Here is a 23,897-nt window from a genome sequence, read left to right on the forward strand (position 1 = left end):
TCTCTCAGGCCTATTGTCTCAAAACTATCGGTCGGTCAAGGGACCATTCTGACCTGCACCTCTCCCCCGCCGGATCCTAGGTATAGTTAAGGATCTGGCAAGCCCATCAGATTGTAAGGTCTTTAGGCCAGGAGATCTCTTCATACTTCAACTGCAATTAGCACAAGTGGCCCCACTCCTAAAGGGGACAGTGATTAAAACAAATGATTAATAAAAGCCAATTACAGCTACCAGTTCAAAATGTTACTTATTTGGAGGGTGGGAGGAGGAAACAAGAATCGACGGTCAAACCAACAAGGATTAAAGCCACTGCATCAGCCCAGCTTTCTGTTCTCTAATACCAATAAAGTGTGCAGGTTTTCTTACAAACCACTCATACTATAATGGGCAAGAGAGACCCCTGCTGGACTGCTACATTATAAATCTTGCTTATAGAACAAGTCATTTAATAAAACAGCACCATAAAAAAGTAAAAAAAATCATCTTTTATTTGAAGAATTCTATAAAACATATTCTATAATACAACTCTCAAATTCCAAGAGGTTGATCATGTTTTTCATCTGAAATAGTTATCTTCTGTATTCATCCTCTTGCTTGATTCCTCATCCAATGGATGCATAGTCCCATATTCCGTGCAGGCAACATCAGATACGGAGCTGCCGAAAGCTTCCATGTTACAGTGCTATGACAAGGCCAGCTGCTGCACTAGAGACAAAGAACAGCTCCCCCTCCTGATTGTTCAAGAGAAACTTGCTACCCAAGGTGTTAAATGCTCTGTGCTAGGCTCCAGCCTGCAGTCCATTGTAGCAACTATTCCCTTGCTTGGCATGCAATCACTTTAACCCTGGGTGTGTGGTCAAATTCTCTCTGCTATGCCAGGTCACAAGGATTGCCTACACTAGCCGCCAGTACTTTGGTGGGTGCTAGAGCTTCAGTTGTCCGTGGAGCCTGTTTTGGAAGACGAATGGGGACACAGACATTTGAAGCACAGTGCTCCTTGAGGTATTCGCCCCCTTTTTCTTCATAATCTTTTCTGGTTATCCAGCCTTCTTCATGGTTCACATATTCCAGTGCCCAATCCCTAGCTCCATACCAAGCATCCAGAATGGGATTGGAAGCAAGGTGAACCTAGAAAGCACAAAGAAGAGGTCTGTCAATGAAGGTGAGCCCCGAAAACAAGAGAGACTCCGGGAGAGAGTAGCCCCTTAACTTACTTCACAAGATTGAGTCTACATACTGCAATATTCCATACATTACGTTTAAGAGTTTGAGCCAATCCCACTTAATGCCCTGGAAGTCATAGGGGTCAAAGTATTGTTCTTTGGCTCTTGAAGACAAACCCCCAGTGGGTTTAGTGGACCTCTGTATTATGTACATCAAAAATCCCACCAGAGGATTCAGAACAAGAGGAAGCCCAAGGTCAGAACAATAGTGGTGGGGCAGCACAGGTTAAGAGCACTGGCAGAACGGTCTGGCAACCTAGAACTAGAATAGCAGAGAAGAACTGCAGATGAAGAGTAAGGAGTGCTGTACTGGGGAAGCTTGCACTGTATCATCTTCCACTGACATTGCCCTTTTCTCAGAGATTCCCAGCACCACCACTGATTCAAGAGAGATCAATGTTAAAATGAAGAATTTACAGCAGGGGCTTCTACAGCATGGACCACATCTTACTGGGAAGATCATTGTGTTGACACCTCCCTTTCCATATGTGACCACATAACATCCGTGCAGCAACTACAGTAATTGCTTAATAAGGAAAAGTAAAGAAGTACTTATAGGGTGCTTAGTGTTTTGCTTGGTGTTTTTTTTTTTTTTTTTTTTAATCAGCAGCAGGAAACCAGAAAACCCAGCACAATGCAACCAATCAGCTTTCCAGAACACAGTTTAAGAACTGCCAGCTTATTCTACCTGACTTATTGGCTACCGTGATCCTGCATTTAATATGATCAAATAGCTGGGAACCTACTTGATTGTGTTCCAAGCACTTAACTCTCACTCCTTGAAAGCCAACATCCAGCTGTGTGGGGCTACAGTGCAGCTGGGAATAGCAATGCAAGCATGTTGGATGTAGTGTACTAACAGGGAGTGTCACCTCATGGGTGGCAGGGCAGGCCAGATGGGAAGGCAGGGGCAAGAGAGGTTGCTGGGTAGAAAAAAAGAGGAAGGAAGAGACTGTGTCAAGAGATCAAAGAGTAAAGAAGTAGGAACACCAAAAGCTGGCACTATGTTGCTGTGAGGAAGCTGGTAGCCCCAAATTCACCTTCAGCTATGTACAGCAGAACTACACAGAGCGCAGCAGCAAATAAGGGGATTACGTGATTAGGAGAAAGCCACCCAAAGGTGGTTAATATACAGAAAGATAGTGAGTGGCATTCAATAGTAACCCTTATTACAACTGCCAAAAACATGGCTGCATCCATGTTTCTGCGCTGGTCAGTCATATGAAGGCCAGTGCTATGTAGAGTCATCAAATTGCAAAGCAACAGATATTAAACGAATAGACTATGATTACATCAGTCATTTTATACTGTCTATAGACCAGTCTGCTATTTAAAAAGAAATGGCAGGCTGTGGGAAAAGCTGTGCAAGTTGTTTTGAGATGGGTAGGAAGGACCTTGCAAATGTCATTACAAAACCATACAAGAGACTTGGATTTCGCCTCACTTCTCTTATGCATGTCTTGCTTTTTTTTAAACAGAATAAACTATGAGCTTGTGCATTCTCACAGCCAATACCACACCTGAAAAGATGACTGGAATGGCCTCATTTCAAGTAGCTCCTTCTGGATTCTGGCTTTCAGTCCAGGGTACATTGTATTTCCGCCAGTGAGGAAGACATTCTGGACAAGTAAAGCCTGTTGCTCCTTTGGATACCTGCCGGAAGAAAACCAATGCTTCAACTTTGGGAGCATCTCACTGCAACGAGCGAATAGCTATGGAGAAGAATACTGCCACCTCAATGTCAAGTGAGATTTCTTTGGACATAAGCAGACAGTCCTGGCTTCATGAATACCACATATGATGCTCATATTTGTTTTCCTGTAGACAGCCAGAAGTTTGCTGAGGTAGCAGACAAAGTCATTAAAACAGTTCCTCTGCTGGTTCCCACGTTAAAATCAGAATCCTACATCACCAGAATTCTGTTTATAGTGATTTCAATCCACAGTCCTTTATGGAGGGCTAGAACTTTTCTCATATTAGATTATTTTTCTGGTCCTACATTTGTGGGGTGACTCAATGCTGATAAAAATAAATGAATTAGGGCTCTGGGTCGGGCTGAGCATCTACTTAGTGTCCCTCTACACTGATTTGCAAGCCCCTGGACTATCCTAATCCTGAACGACTCCAGGTCATAATGTCATGATTCAGATTCCTACAAGGGGCTATTGTTGGCATCTGTATCTACTTAGGCTAGCACAGGACTGTTACTCGGTCACTGACGATTCAATCCAGAACACAAAGACCACATAATTGATCCACAATGGTCCAAGGCCAGCAAAAGAAAAGAGGATTTGAATACCTGTGCTGTCAAGCAAGCAGCTGTTTTGACCCAAACTGTGAAAGCTGAAATTCAAAACTAAGATGAGGATTTTCAGAGGAGCTTAAGGGAGTTAAATGCCCAGATCAAAATGAATTTTAGTGGGATTGGGCCCTTAATCTGTTTTCAGTTTAGCCTAAAGGAGTTAATTCCATTTCCGCAAAGCAAAGCGCAAGCAGTTTTGCTAACTCACCTGTCCAGGACGTATTGCATGGTTTCTGCGATGCCCGCCTGCTCTTCTCCTATCAGAGAGGGTTGGAAGAGAATTTCTGGAACCCTGATTCTCTCTGTACCAAGAAAAAGCTGGTGGTACTCTGCCAGGTTAAACACGGGCTGTAAATATAAAACATTAAATATTAACTCTCTTTTCCCACTACGTTTTCCCCTCCCTGAAAGTATGCCTCCTTAACTACTATGTTGCGGGATCTGATTCCAATACACCAGAGCCCTGACAGTTCACACACAGTTTGACTTGGCAGCATAGATAGGACTAACTCATGTTTTACCTGTGTTCCTACAGTGCAATAGGGCTTGAGCCTTGCAGGTCTGTAGAACATAGTCAATACGGTTGAATCATGGTTCCGTTCTATCGACATTGTAAGCCCAAAGTGTGTTTTAATCATGTTGGGGGACTACAGTGTCAGAGTCATAGAATTTAAGCCCAGAAGGGACAACCAGATGATTTATTCTGATCTCCAACTGAAATTAAACCAAGGTATTACAGCCCTCAGAAGACTAAACTATTATGTGCCACAGGGCAAGAATAGGATGTACTGAGGTGCACCAAATTTGAGGTTTCTGCAGTGGCAGGGAATTAAGTGAGGTATACTCCAATTATCCTGGCAAGAGACCTGCATCCCAGGCTGAAGACAGCAACCCCACCTCGCCTCCCCCTACCCCCCATCAGGTCATGTATAGTAATCAGTTAGACCTGGAGCACATGAACAAGAACTAGCTAGCCAAGCACCCGAGAAAGAGAATGCTCAGTACCACCTGAGAGCACTGGTCGTCCCCATCCAGTGCCCCAGCTCTGGCCATCTCTGATGCTTCAGAAGAAAGAGACAAAAAGAACACAGATTACGGGGGAGGAAATCCCTTCCTGATCCTTGAGGAAGCCCTGAGATTTTAGGGACAGACAAACCAGAAAGGACCCTCAGGCAACATCAATGTTGTAATCCATAAATCACTATATGCTTCATTTCCCTTTCTGTTTCCTATTTTCCCAGCAGATTGCTGCTTAACTGGATTACAAAGGCACCAGCTACACAGGGCAGAGGTTGACAACCACGCTTTCAGTACAGTTCTGGGCAAGCCAGGTTGTAATATGGTTTGGCCAGCCAGTGTGGGCAGGGCCAAATCATGTTATAAAACCAGGCTTCAGCCCAAACAGGCTGCATCTATACTAACCTTTTCCTTACTGTTACAATTTGAGCTCCAAGGCATTAATGGTTGCCCCTACTTTTAAGCCACCGTGTCACGTAGGCCTGCCCTAAGCAAGGTTAGAAGTCACGTTACTTTGTTAAAATCTCCACTGGGGCCTTGTCTATACTAGTGCTCTCACTGTTGCTACCATCAGTGGCAGGAACAGTCAAATATAAAAAAAACAAGGCTAATGCAGACAAGTGCATAATAGAGACATAGGCTGGAGCTGCGGTCTAGCCTGTTGTGACTGGGTTTATCCCCATCCATGCCACCGAGCCAGATTCTGCTGTTGAAGTCAGCTAAGCAAGGTTGTTTGCCCTTTTTAGATATGGCTAAAGTCACTGGTAACAGAGCCGTGTTCGTAGAGCTTTAGCGCTGTTTGCCTCACCACTGTCAACGGGGACGTTTTTCTGACGAAGCTGCCAGCAGAACTGTGCTATAGACCAACACCTGACGTAGGCTAACAGCCTGTTAGCCTCATTTTATATTAAAATTTCTCAGGAAAAAAAAAAAATCCCTCCCTATGTTGTTGAAGGAAACAATGCCAGAATCCTGCTAGCAAAAGCTACATTGACATACTGCCGTAGCTAACAGGTTTGTGTTTCTAATGTGGACAGGGTTAAACTGGTAGCAAGAAGCCCAGTCAGCTGCAATACCAGCAGCCAAGTCTCACTTGCTTGAAGGACATCTTCATGGAGAATGAAATTAAAGCATCTGTGCAACGTACCAAGCTGACCGCAAGAGGACAACCATCAATTCTATTTTTCAAACATTTAATATTTCTTTCTAACGAGCCATTGTTTATAAGGGCCTCTTACAAGATGTAAAACATTACTCCATTAAAAAAGATAAACCTTAGTGACGAGAAAAAAAGATCAGAGTCTTTTCATTTAGTTTCGTGGCTGTACACCAGTCTCAAATCAGTCAGCTGAAACATGCAAAGTTCTAGTACGCCTCTATTATTTAATTGTGGCTGCAGAGGCAAACAGTAAGTTTCAAAGTATGATCACACTTTTTGAATAAGTATGAGCAGCTACATTAGGTAGGACAAAAAAAGCGCAAGGGCCATCAATCCTCATGCACCAGAATATAACTGATCAACTGTGGTTGCGAAGAAGTTTCCTCCATAGTAGAACGTTCCAGGGGACGAGAAACCTTTCTCCAATGCATCCAGCATTGGCTGCTATTGAGCTAGGATAGTAGACCCACTGGACCATTAGTCTCGAGTGGTAGGGCAATCCCTATGAAGCAAGGAAAGATTATAAAGAGTCAAACCTCCACGGTGGTAACTGGCTTCTCAACTTCAGGCTGTTCCTCAGCAAACAAAGGCTCAAACTCATGAATGCTTTCCACATCCTCCAGGGACTGTTCACTGCCCAAAGGGTCGAGGTCCAGGGTCTGGAAAAAGAAACCAAGAGGATCAGTTATTTCAGTGACCTTAGCTCCGACATGCCAAGTCTATAACTGGCTGGGATTCTGATGAAACAATGGCCTGTTAGCCTGATCCTGCCCTGCTGCCTGAAACCTCATCTCTGCAATATACTTACACAAGCATTAAAAATTCTCAGGCACTGAAGAGAAACCAAAACCAGGGAACAATATTATATTATTTTATATATATATATATATATACACACACACACACACGGAATAAATTCCATAAAGCCCTTTAACTCCTGATCAGGATGCCAACTCACACATTAAGCCTCCTATTCAACAGACTGACCACCCATCCCCCTGAATTAGCCTTGTTAGAAGAAAGGGTCTCTGCTATCCAAAGTCTACATTAAATCTTATTTAAATAGGTTTTTAAGATCAGTTAGAAGAACTGGAAATGCACCAGATTTTAACTGTTCTATAATTACCACAATTCCTCACCTTGTTTGTGTGGGTCTGGAAAATAAACACTTACTGGCTACACAGCTGCCACATGAGTCTTGGAGTTGCCTAGTTTCAGACAAGCATGGTCTGTGTGTGTTGTGCCAGAAAGGCCACAAGGACATTCTGTCAGACATAGGGATGGTCATATCTCCAAAGCTCTTCGCTGAGCAATGATACCTTTAGCCATGAGCCTACTCTTGAGAACTGGGCAAGATTTTTAGGGTAATTTTTTAAATTACCTCATTTACTTCTACAACAAACAGTAATTTGGGTTTGGGGTTTGTTGCAGAGGTCTTGGCTTTGCCCCTTGTACACCAAACAGGCTATTTTGAAACACTGAGCAAACAAAGGGAAAAAAGTTAAGTTTTAAATGGTCTGAGTATGTTAACAAATCCCCTCATTCCCTTTTTAAAATGGGAAGAGAGGAATCTTAAATAGAAAAACCTCTTGCTCAAAAGTCTTAAATGACATCCCATGTTTTTGGGAAGAGTTAATTTTAGATGGATGCTGTTAGCTGAAGGTCTGTTAAATGTTTAGGCTTCTTTTAAAAGACAAAATAAGACAAATACCCAAGAGGGAAGAAAGTAGCAAGAGATAGGAAAATGTGCCCACAGGCACAGCACATGGTACACAGTGTAATTAACCACCCCTAAATCCTGGCTTTTATTCCCTTAGGGTAGACAGGCTCTCCTCTCCAATCTTTCTGAGCAGATTTTGGGGGCAATTGGGCCCCGCCCCCCAGGCCTTCTCAAACAGGGTATCACAGGAGTCTATTTTATCATCCTTCCTGTTCAACGAGCATCACCGTTGGCAGGTTTAATGAAGAAACATGGACTGAAGTGTTCAGTATGGCAATGACACCCACCTCTACATCTCTGTCATGTCTGACCTGTGTGGTGTAGTGAAGAAATAATCAACTCTCTCGAATTTGGAGCTCAGAGGAGGGCTAGCTGGTTGAGACTCAGTCTGGACAAGACTGAGAATATTAGTGGGTTAGGAAAAAAGTCAGCCAGAGGAATCAGTGAAGCTCCTATCAGCACCCCTAACTGAGGAGGTGCAGCCACTACCCGTGCCATCTTTATATTATAGATCCTGGGTTGGTCTTGGGTGGGCAGGTAGCAGTGACAGTCAAGATCACTTTTTCACCTGTACATGGTGAGAAGGGTGAGATTCTTCTCTCTGATGCAGGGACTGTGCCACAAATTTTCCATGCCTTGATCACCTCAACATCTGTTTGCTGCAACATGCTCTAATTGGGACTTCATCCTGAAACCACTCCCAAATTAAAGCTAGTGTAGAAGGTGGCAGGCCAATTACTTGGAGTAGTTTCAACCTGTACAGTCCTAAATGGTTTGGTCACTTGGGTCTACTTCTGTGCCTGTGCCATGCTGCTGCAGTAGAAATCAGTGAAGGTACTTGAGCTGGAGCACCCTCAGTACCATTAAGGAGTTAGAACAAGGTGCTCTCCGTAACCACGCCTCAACTTTTGGAACTTGGTCCACCCTTTGTTCCAAAATAACCCAGATTTGTTAACCTTCCAGGCACAGTGTAAGACCCAACACTTTAGGTCTGGTTGGAGGTGTCTGATTCTTATTATGTCTGTTGATATGCATTTATTTGAGAGTGGGATGAGCAGTCCATGTTGATATTACTGTGGAAATTAATTATGGTACCACAGAAGGTCCCGAGAATATGGGATGGACACTTTTACTTACATTTCAAAAATTGAATAGTACATTGTTCTTAAATTTTTTATGGGTAGAGTTTGGCCGAGTCCTGTGCCTGGAGTACAAAGTAGGAGGGGAGAAGGTGGTGCTATGGGGGTACATTGTATAACGATACTAAGTTATAGGTGCTGCTTAGAGCATGTGTTAAAAAGAAGGAAAGGAAAACATTCAGCCCCTCCGACTGTTCTTGCCCCAATCCCAATGAAGGTACTTTCTCCTTCCCCCACCCTCCTAATCGGCTCTGGGGGGAACCAGGGAAGCCTGTTCATCCCAGATAATTGTACAGTTTAACTAAGTGTCAGGATGGCTGATCTGACTTTTGTATTGGAGTATAAATCTAAACAGACATCCAAGAGATGCGTGAGGATACTGAGTGCTGAACGTAGCAAGAGTTGTAAATTTCAGACAAAATCACAAAGCCAGCTCCAGACGTACCCATAGCCAGGTGGGAAGAGGGGTCGCAGTGGGGCAGGGCAGCAGTAGTCAAATCAATAGGGAGTTGGAGGTTGCTAAAGGGAAGAGCCGTTCAGTCACAAGAATAGTCTAGGGAACGGAGACACTCTCAGGATATGTAATTTTGAGTGCATTACATGTAGTAACAGAAGTAACCTGGCTTCAGTGTCGTACCTCTGGTTTGCTATCCACAACATCCACTTCAATGCTGACTTCTGCCTGTAGGATCTTCTGTTTGGTTTGTTCAATGGCCAGACTCAGCTTGTGGATGTATGACTGCAGTTCCTCAGCAGAGTCCATGTTCAGTTCAACCAAAGCTTTGTGAAACTGATCCATCTGACCATCTTCTAGCAGTTCCTGTAGAGAGTTCCCACCATTAAGTAGGTAATGGTTGCCAATGGTCCTATTGAAAATTCCAGGGGAAAGGCACTGGACATTTCCCCTTGGCTGCTGTAACACAACTCCATCTGCTGTGATGCAGACTTGCTGCCTTAACGGGGTAACTGCTAAGTCTTCAATGTGCTGTATGTGAAACAGTGCCATTCTGGAGACATTCCCAGGTCATTAGGGCTCTGAGAGCAGGACCCTCCACCCCCAAACACACAGCAAACTCATCTTCTATAACTACCTGCACGTAGAGCAACCTGTCCAGCCTCTCTTGGTCAAGCTGCAGTTTCTCCTCCCGCCGGCGTGCATTAAGCTCTTGGAGCCTACGTAGCTGCTGCTGCCGCCTCTCCTGCTTCTCCTCTGATGTCAGCGTGCTACCGAGGAGTTTGCTGGAGAAGGGCAGCTGCATCTTGTGCACGTTGCTCTCGTAGTATTCAGGCGACCTCCACTTCTGCAGCTCTGTGGGAATATTTTGAACACAAATAATCTATTTGCCAGGCTGACACTTTACCCTGTCCATACCCCGTTCTGGAAGTTCTCACATTAAAGAACATGGTAAGAAGCAGCAATCTAGTTTGGGACCCTTTCCTACTGCCTAGCCAACCATTGTTCCCTGTTAGCTGTCCCCTCAAAGTAGCACCTACTGAATGTGAGAGCATTAGATTGCATACTCAGATCAAGAGTCTTCCAGTCTGTCTCGCTGCACTCTGATCTCCAGAATGCAAAAAGCATGAAATAGAGGAGTGGTGAACAGGGCCCTAACTCATTCTTAAAGTCCTTCTGCCCAGGTTGCATGTCTCCCCGTATTTCCACAGGCCCTTGCAGACTCTTTTACTGTGCAGGATTTTTTCATGAAGTAGTACTTTTTAAACACAAAAATATATAAATAAAATTCTTCTAGAAAGTACCCATCCTTTGAATGTATCCTTCTTTGCAAGATGCCTAGAGTGATTCCTAGCTTAGCCACTACATTTTAGGGCCCCTTTGGAAGATTTTGTGTATCAGTCTATCAGATGCATTCTCTGAAATGCTAGTAGCCCTAACATGATAGAAATGTATTATGGATACATGAGAAGCAGAGAATGAACCAGATCAGAAACAGAAGTGAAGCTCCCCGGTCTATTTTCATCCAATGCTAGCAATAAAGAAATGATAAAAAGGAAAATTTGATTTTAAAATATGTACCCATTTGAAATAATCCCAGTTATCAGTAACAGAAGGATTTTATACTAACAAAAATGTTTTTAAAATAGCACGAGTTTTATCTTTATAAACATTACTTTAAATTCTCTCTATTTTATGGACTGCTATGAAACTGTTGTCCCATATGTGCTACAAGCTGGACTAATGAAGGCCATGAAGGCTTAACTGCTTTATGTATGAAGACTGTCAGAATCTCAGTAAAAGGAGAATCCTGTCGACCTGACAATGAGGTAGAGGACAGGATCAAGCTTGAATTAAAATTGCGTGGTTTTGATTTACACCCAGCCTTACCTTCTAGATAATCCTCTGCAATATAGCTGTGTTCATGCAGTATTTCCTCCATGCGGCTGAGAGTGATGGCAGCAAAATGCCCAGGGTATTTCAGCTGCAGAAGGCGCTGAAGATACACAGCTGCCTGGCATCCACCAAGATTGATACGTTTGCAGTTTTTAGCATCCAATCTAACGCAATACAAAAAAGGCAGACAAAGGAAACTAGAGAAGTCCAGAACTTCACAGAATAAAACATCTCTTTTAAATCGCAAGGGAAATAATATTGATTATAAATAAGTAGGCAAATACATAGCAGATCCAACACCTTTGTTACCCCCAACACCATCAACTGTAGGCACTATTCAAAAAGCTTTGTAAGTTTCATTTTTTGTTTGCAAAAAGCCCCTACTGTCAGGTCGTTTTGGTTTGCTGGGTTTTTGGGAGGTCGGGGGACGGGGGGACAGAACAGGCGTAGAACTGGCTTTACAGAAGGGAAAATATCAAAGATAACTGGACACAAAAAATGTTTGTGCCCACTGAGACCTGGAAATCCCATAGGATCACAACACTTCTAAAACAATGGAACTCAAAACAGGTACAGTCACATTAGTTTCAGCTCCTTTAAAAAAAAGGCAAGGGGAAATACTGGAAAGGGGAAAAGTTGATTAAGAAATGCCTGAATATAAGAGTAGCAGGAGATTATCAACAGAGCATATAACACACAATTAACACCAAAAAGAAATACTTGGTCACAGTGGATTAATCTTCCCCCAGCGTACAATCAGCTTGCAGAATCCATGGCCAGAGGTTCAGAGTCACCTCGACTAGATCAGTGGCTCTCAACCTTTCCAGACTACTGTACCCCTTTCAGGAGTCTGATTTGTCTTGTGTACCCCAAGTTTCACCTCCCTTAAAAACTACTTCCTTACAAAAATCAGACAAAAATACAAAAATGTCTCAGCACACTATTACTGAAAAATTGCTTACTTTCTCATTTGTACCATATAATTATAAAAGAAATTGATTACAATATTTATATTCCACTTACATTTCAGTGCGATACTTGAGCCTGTTTTTCACTTATGAGCCATCCTGAAGATGGAGCCCTGCCACCCGGAGCTGAAGCAGGTAACTTAGTTTTGCGGGGGCCCCTGTTACGTGGCACCCCAGACAACTGCCCTGCTTGCCATCCCCTAGGGCTGGCTGTACGCTTGCGACCCTCTAAGTCCGTCCTGTGATCCCCCTGGGGGTTGCAACCCTCAGGTTGAGAAACACTGATCTAAAGGAGTTGCTACCCCCCTAGAAGACCTCTGCATACCCCCAGTGGTATGTGTACTCCTGGTTGAGAAACACTGAACTAGACTATTTTGTGAAAAACAGTATGTCTAGCTATGCCAGCTCATAGAAGCACAAATTTTCCTACTTCATGGAGTAATCTGACTGCTAGAGAAAGCTCCCTACCCTGTACAGCATTGCACAACTGGCCATGTGCATCATGTGAAGAAAGTCTGCCTTTCCCTGAAGCATCAAGTATAGGCTACAGGACCACTTATTGCAGGAAGAATACTGGAATGCATGGATCAATGGCCTGATCAGTTTGGCAGAGCCCAGGTGAGGGCTTCACAGGTCTGACCCAGCCTTTTAGACTGTCTAAACAATCACATTAAACACAATGTATGTACCTTTTCTACTGTGTCTGGTATTTTACTAGTAGAAAGATTATCTTACCCCTTTATTTTAGAAACATGGATTTATGCACTGTAACAATAAAGAAATGCATTGTGTGTATTCCACAAAGAGTACACTTCACCCCAGCATTCAAGTATATTAGCCCAAATCTTGCTATTGGGAGGTTGACCGCACCCATCCTTTCTTGTCTTTAATATACATTTGAGCCTGCAAAGAGTTCAGGTCCCAGCATCTGTTTGGAGCAAAACACACACTGAGGGAACCTGTTGTATCTGCTGCCTGCAAGTCTGTATTCAAAATAAGAGCCGCTGTGTGTCACTTTGTGGAAACCTGTGCTAGAGCGTCACTCACCTGCCCTCTAAGACTGGCAAAACGTGCGTGCACTGATAACCAGAAGACACTATCAGACTGTTGCAAGGCCAGTCCTGCCTTCTGTTGTGGTGGAAGCTGTACATGCTGTCCACTCCATATGAAACCTTTGGGACCTGGTAACATTCAAACAGGAGCTCTGACATCATTTGCCTCGAATACAGAGGATTGCACACTGCTTCTGTTAAAACGATTGGATGGTCAACACAACCCTACAGCAGAACAATGGGACAGAGATGATAAGAGAATTGTGATGTTCATGTGATCAACACATACTGAACAGACAGATCTTTTCTCATTTCTAGTTATTTTGCATATAGAGATTAAAAGATATATGCAGATAAAGAGTGAAAGTACATTTCATTTGTTAGTCTCCCTCAGCCCTACTTAAGGAGCATAATGCAAATACTTTTGGGTACCAGCGATAGCTCGGAGCAATGATTGGTATACATTGTTTTATAGACTACTATAAAAGTCAGGATTAAGTGACAAAGTAATAAAAATACCTGAACCCTGTCTACCCTATAAATTCCACCATTACTTCAACTAGTAGAGAATAATGGGCTGGGTCCTAATTTTAGGAAGAAAAGGGAGCTTTTTAATGCATCTCAGTGACTTAGGATCCCAACTCCCATTTCCAAAATGGATTCAGGCAGTTAGGAATCTAATTGTGAGTGGGATATAGGCTCCTTTGAAAGCTTTACCCAAGGCTTAAAAGGGCTGGATTTTTTTTTTTTTTTTTTTTTACACACAATATGGTAAAGGGCTGTACAAACAAAATACAGTCTGATATATAAGACAGACAACTAGGTAAGGAGGGATGGTCACTCAGCTAAACCCCCAAATCTCTTTGCTAAAGGCTGGCTCTAAACAACTTGTTCTCAACCAAGGTCCTGCAACAAAAACTCTGCAGAGCCTCCCAGAAGTCAACGCCCCACTCCCGGTGCAGTTCTCCGTGCAGGACGGACTGGACAGCTCCGTTTTACAACCCAGAACCCAAGACACTGGGCACAATCAGAACACAGCCCCCTAAAGAGAAAACTAGAAGCGCCTTTGGGATTTCCTACCGTAGCACATACTCTGTTCTGTACCTCGGCCGTCTCACCCCACCAGTAGCTTTACCTGAGAACGCCCCCATTTCCCTCCGTTATTGCTCAGCCACAAACTCTGTCCCACCCCAAGCTCTTCACCCTTCCCACCCCGACCCCCCAGTCAACACCCAGTGTCGGTCTACCTCCCCCGCCCGCCTTCCCAAACAGTGTGACCAGAAACCTTTCTCCACTTCTGCTCCTCCTGGATCCTCCTTCCCACAACCGTCCCCAGCCATGCCCCTCGCCCCTCTGCTCAGACTCCACCCCCCATTCCCCGCTGGGTTTCACCTGGTCCTTCCCCGGGGCTAGCGCCCCCCGTCCCTGCTCTTCCCCGCGGCCCAGGTTCCAGATCCCTCCTCGGTCCCGACCCTGCCCCCGGGCGGCACCTGCGAGGAGACGCCCAGGCGCTGGAAGATGTGGTCGAACAGCAGCTCCTGCAGCTCCAGCTGCACGGGCACGTTGCGGTCGAAGGGCGAGCGGAGGAGCCAGCGCAGCGGCTCGGGGCTGCCCAGGTCGTTGCCCACCTGGGTCTCGGCGCCAGCCCCGCCCCGGGCCCCCCGGCTCCGGGCCGCTAGCGAGCGGAATCGGAGCAGCGGCTCCCCGGGCACCTCGGGGTCCGGACAGGCCCAGCCCGCCCGCGCCTGGAACGAGCCGTTATCGATCACTAGCGGCACGGGCTGCGGCGTGCGCACGGCCGGGCGGGGCTCCAGCACCGGGTCCGGCAGCCAGCGGGCATCGCGGAACGGGAACACCAGGCCCGCGGCCGCCATCCTGGGGCCGCCGCGCGCGCGCTCGCTCCGCTCTGCTCCGCTCCGGCCGGGAACAGGAGCCCGCCACCAGCGTTCCGGGCCGGGCGGAGCTCAGGGTGCAGCGCGGCGGGTGAAACGGGCCTCGGCGTGGGCAGCTGCTGTCTGCGGACAGCCTCCGCGAAGGCTTCCCTGCTTTGCCTGTGGCCGCCTCTGCATTCGTCCAGCTTGCAGCGCATGCGGGACAACCGGCTGCTAGCCCTCCCGAAGCGAGAGTCCATCAAACAGAGAGAACTTAAAGGAACGTTTGTCCAGATAAAAACCATCCTGCTGTTTTTAAAAAAACGTCTTGATTGTGTTAGTGTAAAATCCCCCTGTTACTAATAACGGATTATTTCCGATGCATAGGTTTCAGAGTAGCAGCCCTGTTAGTCTGTAGTCGCGAAAAGAAAAGGAGGACTTGTGGCCCCTTAGAGACTAACCAATTTATTGGAGCATAAGCTTTTGTGAGCTACAGTCTCTAAGGGGCCACAAGTCCTCCTTTTCTTTTTCCGATGCATAAAGTTTTAAAATCAAATTTGACTTTTTATCATTTCTGTATTGCTAGCACTAGGTGAAAACAGACGCGTCAGTTTCACTTCTGTTTGATCTGGTTCTTTCTTGCTTCTCAGGTGAACCTCACGTGGTTCTATCCTTTCAGGGTAGCAGCCCTGTTAGTCTGTATCGGCAGAAAGAACAGGAGTACTTAGCTCAGTGGTTTGAGCATTGACCTGTTAAATCCAGGGTTGTGAGTTCAATCCTTGAGGGGGCCATTTGCGGATCTGGGGCAAAAATTGCAGATTGGTCCTGCTTTGAGCAGGGGGTTGGACTAGATGACCTCCTGAGGTCCCTTCCAACCCTGATATTCTATGATTCTACTTGTGGCACTTTAGAGACTAACAAATTATTTGAGCATAAGCTTTCCTGGGCTACAGCCCACTTCATCAGATGCCTAGAATGGAACATTTAGTAAGAAGATATATAGATATACACAGAAAACATGAAAAGGTGGAGTAAGAGGCTAATTAATTAAGATGAGCTATTATCAGCAGGAGAAAAAACTCTTGTAGTGATAATCAAGATGGCCCCATTTAGAAAGTTGACAAGAAGGTGTGAGGATACTTAACATGGGGAAATAGATTCAATATCTGTGATGACCCAGCCACTCCCAATCTCTATTCAAAACTCCCCAGGTTAATGGTATCTACTTTGCATATTAATTCAAGCTCAGCAGTTTCTCATTGGAATCTATTTTTGAAGCTTTTCTGTTGCAAAATTGCCACCTTTAAATCTGTTACTGAGTGGCCAAAGGGGGTTGAAGTGTTCTCCTACCGGTTTTTGAATGTTATAATCCCTGATGTCATGTTAGGGCGTCTAGCACTTCAGAGAATAAATGTGACAAACTGGAAGATTTTGCGTATCAAAGGGATCTAAAATGTAGTGGCTAAACTATAAGTCACTTTAGGCAGCTTTCCAAGAAGGTTAATGCTAAGGATGAGTACTTTCTTGAAGAATTATATAAAGAAAGAGCTTCTGCAAGAAGCAGCGATTCAGCAAAAAACCCCCACACCTGGTAAAACTGGTTTATAAGCCAAGCTTTGCCACCCCTCAGTTTCGCAACTCATGATGCTTAGGAGCAGAGCTGAGACTTTTCCAACTATGCTTTCCCCTTAAAGCCTTCCAACTAAAAATTATGGCAGTTAAACCTTTTAAATACTTTATCTCAAAGCCTTAATTGTACAGTTTTCCTTTAGAAATATTTAACTAAATTTTTAGTATACCTGTGACTAAGAGAAGCATTGTCTAGTTAGAGCAAGAGACCTGAGTCAGTAGTGTTGGGTTTTGTTCCCCCTCTACCGCTGACTGGCTATCTAGCCTTAGGCAACTCACTAAGAGCCTGATTTTCAGAAATGCTGAGTCCCTACAATTCCCATGAAAGTCAATGGAAGCTGCAGATACTCAGCCTCTTTGAAACACCGCCCACTGATTTCTTTGTTTACCCAGGCTACAAAGTAGGAATAACAAGACTTCCCTTGCTCACATGTGTGCTGTCAGGGTTAGTTAATTAGAATTTACAAAGCACCTGGAGAACCTGGGATAAAAAATTCAAAAGGTTTTGAATATTATAGAAAACAAATGTATACACAAACAAGAAAATTAAAAGCATGCAAACATTAGTAATGTGCACTTATATACCCCCCTTCATCTGACATTTTTTTCCAAGTGCTATACAAACAATTAAGCAACACAAACTCCCTGAGATGAGTGGTTAGTAATGGTTTTATCTGACTGATGGAGAAACACACAGAGAGAAGTTAAGTGATTTTTCCACAGTTGCACCATAGGTCAATGAGAGAGCGCGGACTTTTTCCTAGTGTTCCTGCTCTAATCACTGCCAAACTCCCTTGTGATGAGAAATAAGTTAAAACCCACAATTCCTATAAAAAGGAATATTTTACCTTTCTTAAAAGGAAAAAAAGGGAAAAAAAGAATAGATAACGAGTTACTAATATACTTGTCAAGGAAAGAAAAGAATCACAAAGGGATTCAAACATACTGAGATGGTTATACTATCTATCTATCTGTCATTTCTCTGAAAATTGCTTATTGCTCATCTCAATTGTGAGAGCCTGACATAAGAATTTTTCACTAAATATAAGTTTCTTCTTTAACCATCTCTGTAGGTTTGATCCTGATTGCAGTCATTTCTTTCCTTGGAAGGTGTGCTAGGTTTTTGACAAATATTAAAGTGCCTTGTCATCTATTTTTTTACAGTAGGCATGGAAGTACTGTTTATTATATTTTTATAGGCTTTGGAGGGCTCATAATTTATGGCTATCTTCTAATTGCAAATATAAGGAGGGGCAATTAAACCAGATTCTTTCCAGTTTATTTTTTTCATCCTGCCCTTAATCCTTTTTGTTTCCTTCCTCAGTGGGCTACGGGTTGTCCTTCATACTAGCTAAGCTGAGAATGACAGCATAGTCTTTTTGTGACACACACTGTGATGCTACCAAAAGGTAGCTACTGAAGCAGAGTAAGCAACCAGTTTAGTCTTAGCTTGCCCTGAAACTAGCTATGAGGTATCCTCTGGTTCCTTTGGTGAACGATTTGACCTTTCCTCTTCTCTTTTTTTGGTTTTGTTTGCCATTTGGGTTGTTGTTGATCCTACTGATTATCTGGCTTCACCTTTTACTCAATGAAGGTAAGTTTTACTATCAGATAGATCAATGTTTTTGTACAAAGGCTTTAAGTATTAGCTTTCCTTTTACAGCACTCTGCTAGCTATTTTTAGGCTAATGCAGCTTGCCTCCTAAAGAAACTAAAGGCTTTCTCAGTGCAGCAGGTTGTATGTGGAAAATCAAGCTCAATATATGATGTTTAATCAGTTAAGAATGTCTAGCTAGAAGGACCTGTTATTAATGGTGGATTCTCTTTGTTAATCGTTCTTTGAAAAGCAACCATTTAACTTAAGAGAGTTGTGGAAGAATGTTTTGTGAATTTTAAATAAAGCTCCCCCCCCTTTTTTTGTGGTGAAACCTCAAATATTATTGAGTTATCTCGTAAGTGGGTATTTGCTCTTCTCCTCAGTCACTTATGATATTGTTTCTGAGTGCCAGCACTGACGCCTTGTCAAATAGTACAGGGACTGAAAGGAAGCTTTTGCAAGGGAGAAACGTGTTTGTTTTCATTTATTGATGTGTTTTCGTTCCCTTTGTGATTCCCCCCTTGGCATTTCTCCGCCTTCTCATACATCAGCAGCTAACAACAGGCTTGCTGATGTCCCTGAAGGGATGAGGCATTGTTAGTTCTAACCTTGCAGTGTAATTGACTGGCTTAGAGCACAGGAATCAATTCTAGGCTCAGGAACAGTGTTTCTCCTTTGAAGGCACTGCCTTCAAAGAGAATAAAGTCTAATGTAAAACATGTCTTCAGCTCAAATTGATGCAATTTGCTTTTCTTTCAATTCTGTAAGGCCCAGTCCTGTAGTGGGTTCCGTGGGAGTAGTGAGAATGGACTTTACTGAACTGTGTGGCAGCAGCAGAATGACAAGTACCGGTAGCTAAGCAGGATGATAGTCCCCAACCATCCTTTATCCTCTCCTATGCATGCACAGACACCCACATGTTACATTTTGACTTGGAGTCCCCCTCTGCAAAAACTAAGATTCACCACTTTATTGTCCTGTAGATACAGATTTGCTGAGGGAGGAACATGGGGACTTTTGGATCCCATTGCTAGATTGCTCTGGGACAAAGACTACAACTGGTATTGTCTTGATCAAACGAGGGCAGGTGACAACCATATTTCAGTGCCCACTGGTTACCATGTACGTAAAGTACCTACTACATGTGCCCTGAAGCTTATTGTTATGGATAATATAACTGAACTGTGGGGGTGATTGAAAGGTTCAGGGCTTAGGGGTGATGGTAGCACAAAGTTACCTGAGTGGAATGGAAATGTTTCTGAGGGCATGGCCTACCTGTGTGCATATATGTGTATTTATATAATGATCTGGATATGGCTGTACATACATATTTAGTTCATTGCCATTTCAAATTATTCTGTGTGGAGGTGTGGGTATGCATAAGCTGTCCCAGGGCAAGTGACAGTTTACACTGGTACAATGCATCTAGTGGGTTGCACTGGTATAGCTACATTGGTGAAGCTACTCCACTAGTATAAATCTCAGGGCAGGTCTACACCACAGCCGGGATCGACGCTCTGAGATCGATCCACTGGTAGTCGATTTAGCGGGTCTAGTGAAGATCCGCCAATCAATAGCAGACCGCTCTCCAGTCGACCCCTGTACTCTACCCCCGGATGAGAAGAGTAAAGTAAGTCGATGGGCTATGTAAAATGACCCTGCTTAGTCCCTACCTGGTCTATTCAGTCATATCAGCTTAACTAGCATCGTGTGAAATATTTCGTATTATTTTACGGCAGTTAACTTTGGAGCCAGCACAACTGCAGGGGAGTGAGATGGATTCTACTCCTACCTCAAGAGATTTGCTCACTAAACTCTAGTGGGTTACATTTGTTCAGTCTCATAGTAATGTACAAGTGTATGAGAGCCTCAGTTGGCTTCCAAAACCTCAACTATGGGTGGTGATATGCTAGAGGTAAGGAACCACACTTGACTCTCAGACCCCAAGTTGAGCTTATAGGACTAGCAGGTAGAGAGGGAAAACAAATCTCTAACTTGGAACCTGAACACATTTGAAATAGAAATCACTATGACACAATACAGGTGGAATCCCACAATGCAACTTTCTAGAGTAATTTTTCACAGTAGAGCCATACTTTAAATGCAGCTGCTGTACCCTAATACTTAACACTTCTGTTCTCCTTTTTCCCTAATCCCAACCCCATACAGTTACTTTACATTTAACTTAAAAAAATTATTTTCAGCCCAATTGCCCCGTGCCAAAGAAATAAAGAAGCCATCTTCTGATCAGTCTGATGACAATGCAGACCCTAAATCTGAGAATGAGTCCTCAGGGAATAAAAGCTGGAGTGAGATGCCTGCTATGGAGTTCCAAAAGGAGGTGTGGATGAAGGCCCCTAAGGGGCCCAAGCCGGCTTATCTGAGTTCAAAACCAAGAGTCCAAACAAAAGGTCTCTTTACTGCAATCTCGGACAGTCTGTCATGGGCTCAGGGGACAAGGCTATGTCGCTTTGAGAAGAATGCCCTGTATAATATCATAATGGTGAGTGGACCGGCCATACCAGCTCTTTATGTGAGGGCTGTTTATGTGTGTGTGTCTCATGCCTGTCTCTTTCTCCCCACCACCTCAACCAAACTCAGATTCTGATTGTTTAATCAGCAGGGCAGAAAAAAACAAATTTATTTGTGTCTGTCCCATACTAAACTCTTTTCCATTTCAATGGTTCCTGTTCTGGGTAGTAGTTAAAGGTGCTATGTAAGGACACACGAGTGCCTTTATATATTAAAAAAAATCCTAACCATTGCAAAGCTACTCTAGTTCAAAAGGCAGACACAGCACCTCAACAGTAGCTTTCATTTTCTCAATGATCTGATTCAGCTAAAAGGCTGCACTCTACTGTGTATACAAACTCCCTTTGATATAACATGTCAGCATGTAACTTTTGAATGTATTGATAATATAATTTTTAAAGCTGTTCTAGACTCCAAATAATGGAATATGTGTAAGACTAAAAACTACAGATACAGGCTCTTCCTTCAAAAATTATTTTGCCCTCTTCACTTACTTGACCAGACCTGAATTCTGGATTCTCAAATTTCCTTGCTGATATTGAAGTCCCAAGCATCTAACTTAGAGCACAGAATGCAGTGCTACTTGTTCTCTAAGTATTTATGACACCATCCACTGCTGTGGGGTCTTGGCATGTGACTAAAGTAGGAAATATCTTTCAAATGCTATAAAAGCCTGTTATAAAGTACACACGGAATATAAATCTTCTGTTGATCTCGCCTTTTGTGTGTTGATCCTGGAGTTAGATATCCAGTGACTTCAGTGGGGCTCTGCAGGGGAGAGTAGCTGTCCATGCGGAGTAGCTTGGGGACTGGGGATTTAGATCAGTTCCTTTTTATGTGATTTAGAGCAGTTCCTTGCTGTGTGCCAGGTGAGCTGGGGAAACGTGGGGGGAGAACCAGATGCTCATTGTGGTCTTACACCTGAAATGCCATCAGTTTAAAGATTATCTTCACCAAGAAAAATCTCTTTCCCCCTTTTTCCTGTTAGCTACTGTGCACCCTGCTTCTCTCTCTCATCTGGAACTTTGGCTGCCAATTGCTTGAGATCTCCAATGTCGTGATGATTCAGCTGCTGCCATCATCTCTGGTTATCTGCACAGCTCAGCTTTTCACCCTACTGAGAGGAAAGGTTGTGAAAATCTTGGACTCCCTGAGACTAGAAATCAGAGGGCTGTCTGCTTCATTCACTGGGAGGAGATATGAGAAAACTGAAGTAAAGTGATGCAGCAATATGCATGGTGGTTCCAAACTGGAGAACTACATTGGTGTGCAAATAAAACAAGTGGGGATGTTGCCACTAGCAGTAACCTATTCAATGTCCTTGAGAGCAGTTAGTGTGGAACAGAGGCATAGAAATTCTCTAATCTTGACTATGTGTTCCTTTGTTTTTTTTTCTTTTAATCTAGATTCTAGTGGATTAGCATACACACACACACCCCCACCCCACAACTGGCTTCCATGTGGATAATATCAATAGACCAAGTACTGTTAGTTGAGCTGACAGCTTTTGCCAGGACCAACCTCTCATTTCAAACACTTAAGGCAATGAATGTCCGTTGATTGTTCAAGCACCATTACGCTCCAATGACATAGAAAATAACGGGTCATATTTCAATCAGCCCATTGTTTTTCTGGTCTCTAACTTGTAAGACCCAAATGTTGGAGATGAGCAGATTTTTCAGTTCTCAGCTTCTGAGAAATGGAACAAACCTACCTTAGATTGCTAATGGGTTCATTGCTGCACAATATATAGAGACACTGGGCACAAGACTTCTCCATTCGTGCCCAGTGTTCCTGGTGCATTCTTTTTAAGCACTTAGCATCTTGTGCATATGATATCAGGTTGTGCCCCAAAAGGGTACATTTGTGCTCAGAAATTTAAATTGCCTCTACTAGGGCTGATGAAAATGGGGGGAGCCACTAATTTGTGTCCTAAGGGAATACCTGATAGACACATTATAAGCAGAAGGGACACGGACTATTGCATTGAGCTCAGTAAGTTCTTGACAAATCTTTAAAAGGGCAGCAGATCACAACCACACACAAGCTGTATCATTGTTCAGCAATCAAAGCATTCACAGAGTTTGAAAGAACCTTGGTTTTTCCTAGAGAAGTTCTGTAAATAAGTTGCCCTGCATAGAAGTACATGAAAGGACTGCATAATTATTGTATTAACCTATGCTATTGATGCAGCATGTCTTGTGTATGTTGTCTTCTCTTAAGACATTTATAAAAAACAGCTATTACATTTCCTGGGACGTCTCTGGTTGCTAAATTCTAAATAAAACATGTGGCAAACTGCACAAGATTGAATAAATGGTTTATTTAAGAAGAGTTTAGTTGTCATTCCTCAGCTGGCTGGGGCTAATTAAAGTATCCATGCCTGGAAGGTGCATATAGGGCTGGGATGGTTCTCCTTTTAGAACACTCCTATGAGGATGAGTAAAAGATTTTGCCTCACAGTCTGACCATGCTAAATCAGTGCACTCACAGTTGGAAAGTGACTGGAAGGTGGTCTGTTCTCTCTCCCCAGTTCACAGTGGTGTGTATGTACCAATCACTGGCTTGGCAGGTGTCTGACACCACAGTCTCAGGAAGATGGGCCAGCTTAAATATTTAAAATAGCTGCCAGTGGAGTGGAACGCTAGTTACAGGCTGCTACTATTTTTAATGTGAGCTGTAGCTTCTAGGTACAACAGGGGGTTGTCTGAGCTTTCCTGATCTTTAAATGACTGACATTTCCCCCTCCTTGAAGTAGTAAGTGAAACAGACAACAGATTAGGAAATCAAATGTACAAATAAAGATTTGAGCTCTAACAGTTCACAGAAGACTAAAGCAACATTTATGTCCTTTCCATTGGAATTTCACCCTTATTTTTCAGGAGAGCTCAGAACCAATAATTACTCTTCTGCCTGCTCCAGCAGAACATGAAACAGTAAGAGGTAGAAGGAATGGAAGGAGATACTCCTCTTGTCTCTTCCAACTTAATTTTTTTGTTTTCTTCCATTCCTTATATTTCTTACTGGTTCATGTTCTACTGAAGCAGCAGAAAAGTAAGTATTGGTAGTGAGCTCTTCCCTATTGCCAGTATATACCTGTGTCCTACATGCCCCTAGTTATTTGAACAGTAGCTTCATCTGACCACAGAAATAGGAATAGCACAGAGAACCACACCCTCTCACAGCTGGCCAGCTTTGAAATAATCAGATGAATGGGAGTCCCTAAGACCAGAGTATGATTTGCATTGATCTGGTTTTGAACCTTATTGCAAATGCTTTCCAGTAGTAGAAAAAACATAGATTTAGAGTAGCAGGTTTGCATAGGTCTTTATTATAAA

The 23,897-nt window shown here is 43.5% G+C and overlaps 2 protein-coding genes across 3 annotated transcripts; one reads left to right on the forward strand and one right to left on the reverse strand.

Moving 5' to 3' along the window:
- Window positions 1–470: 470 nt before the first annotated feature.
- Window positions 471–14,997, reverse strand: ACTR5 (actin related protein 5). 2 transcript variants are annotated; one of them, XM_073309750.1, is made up of 9 exons: window positions 14,421–14,996; window positions 12,926–13,155; window positions 10,905–11,074; window positions 9,652–9,869; window positions 9,198–9,380; window positions 6,238–6,360; window positions 3,734–3,873; window positions 2,744–2,876; window positions 471–1,128 (listed from the first exon to the last, which is right to left on the reverse strand). In XM_073309750.1, the coding sequence occupies exons 1-9, from the start codon at window positions 14,802–14,804 to the stop codon at window positions 871–873; spliced, it is 1,839 nt and encodes a 612-aa protein (XP_073165851.1). In that variant the 5' UTR covers window positions 14,805–14,996; the 3' UTR covers window positions 471–870. The 2 variants fall into 2 exon arrangements, with proteins under 2 accessions (XP_073165851.1, XP_073165852.1); XM_073309751.1 differs by lacking the exon at window positions 9,198–9,380 and having other exon boundaries at window positions 14,421–14,997.
- A 321-nt stretch (window positions 14,998–15,318) lies between these two features.
- ADIG (adipogenin) lies at window positions 15,319–22,865 on the forward strand. Its single transcript, XM_073309752.1, has 3 exons — window positions 15,319–18,024; window positions 20,232–20,530; window positions 21,548–22,865. The coding sequence occupies exons 1-3, from the start codon at window positions 17,898–17,900 to the stop codon at window positions 21,779–21,781; spliced, it is 660 nt and encodes a 219-aa protein (XP_073165853.1). The 5' UTR covers window positions 15,319–17,897; the 3' UTR covers window positions 21,782–22,865.
- Window positions 22,866–23,897: the final 1,032 nt, after the last annotated feature.

This window comes from Lepidochelys kempii, chromosome 13, assembly GCF_965140265.1.
Source record: "Lepidochelys kempii isolate rLepKem1 chromosome 13, rLepKem1.hap2, whole genome shotgun sequence".
In the NCBI taxonomy this organism is placed as follows: Eukaryota; Metazoa; Chordata; order Testudines; family Cheloniidae; genus Lepidochelys; species Lepidochelys kempii.

What these genes read in the sequence shown, in the direction of transcription:
- ADIG (XM_073309752.1), top strand. Translation starts at nt 17,898, where the DNA reads ATGAGGTATCCTCTGGTTCCTTTGGTGAACGATTTGACCTTTCCTCTT. An exon ending in TCACCTTTTACTCAATGAAG is followed by an intron (nt 18,025 to 20,231) that starts GTAAGTTTTACT and finishes AATTATTTTCAG; the next exon opens with CCCAATTGCCCCGTGCCAAA. An exon ending in CCCTGTATAATATCATAATG is followed by an intron (nt 20,531 to 21,547) that starts GTGAGTGGACCG and finishes TTTTCCTGTTAG; the next exon opens with CTACTGTGCACCCTGCTTCT.
- ACTR5 (XM_073309750.1), bottom strand. Translation starts at nt 14,804, where the DNA reads ATGGCGGCCGCGGGCCTGGTGTTCCCGTTCCGCGATGCCCGCTGGCTG. An exon ending in TTGCCAGTCTTAGAGGGCAG is followed by an intron (nt 11,075 to 12,925) that starts GTGAGTGACGCT and finishes GTATTGCGTTAG; the next exon opens with ATTGGATGCTAAAAACTGCA. An exon ending in ATGCAATACGTCCTGGACAG is followed by an intron (nt 2,877 to 3,733) that starts GTGAGTTAGCAA and finishes TTCTTCCGGCAG; the next exon opens with GTATCCAAAGGAGCAACAGG.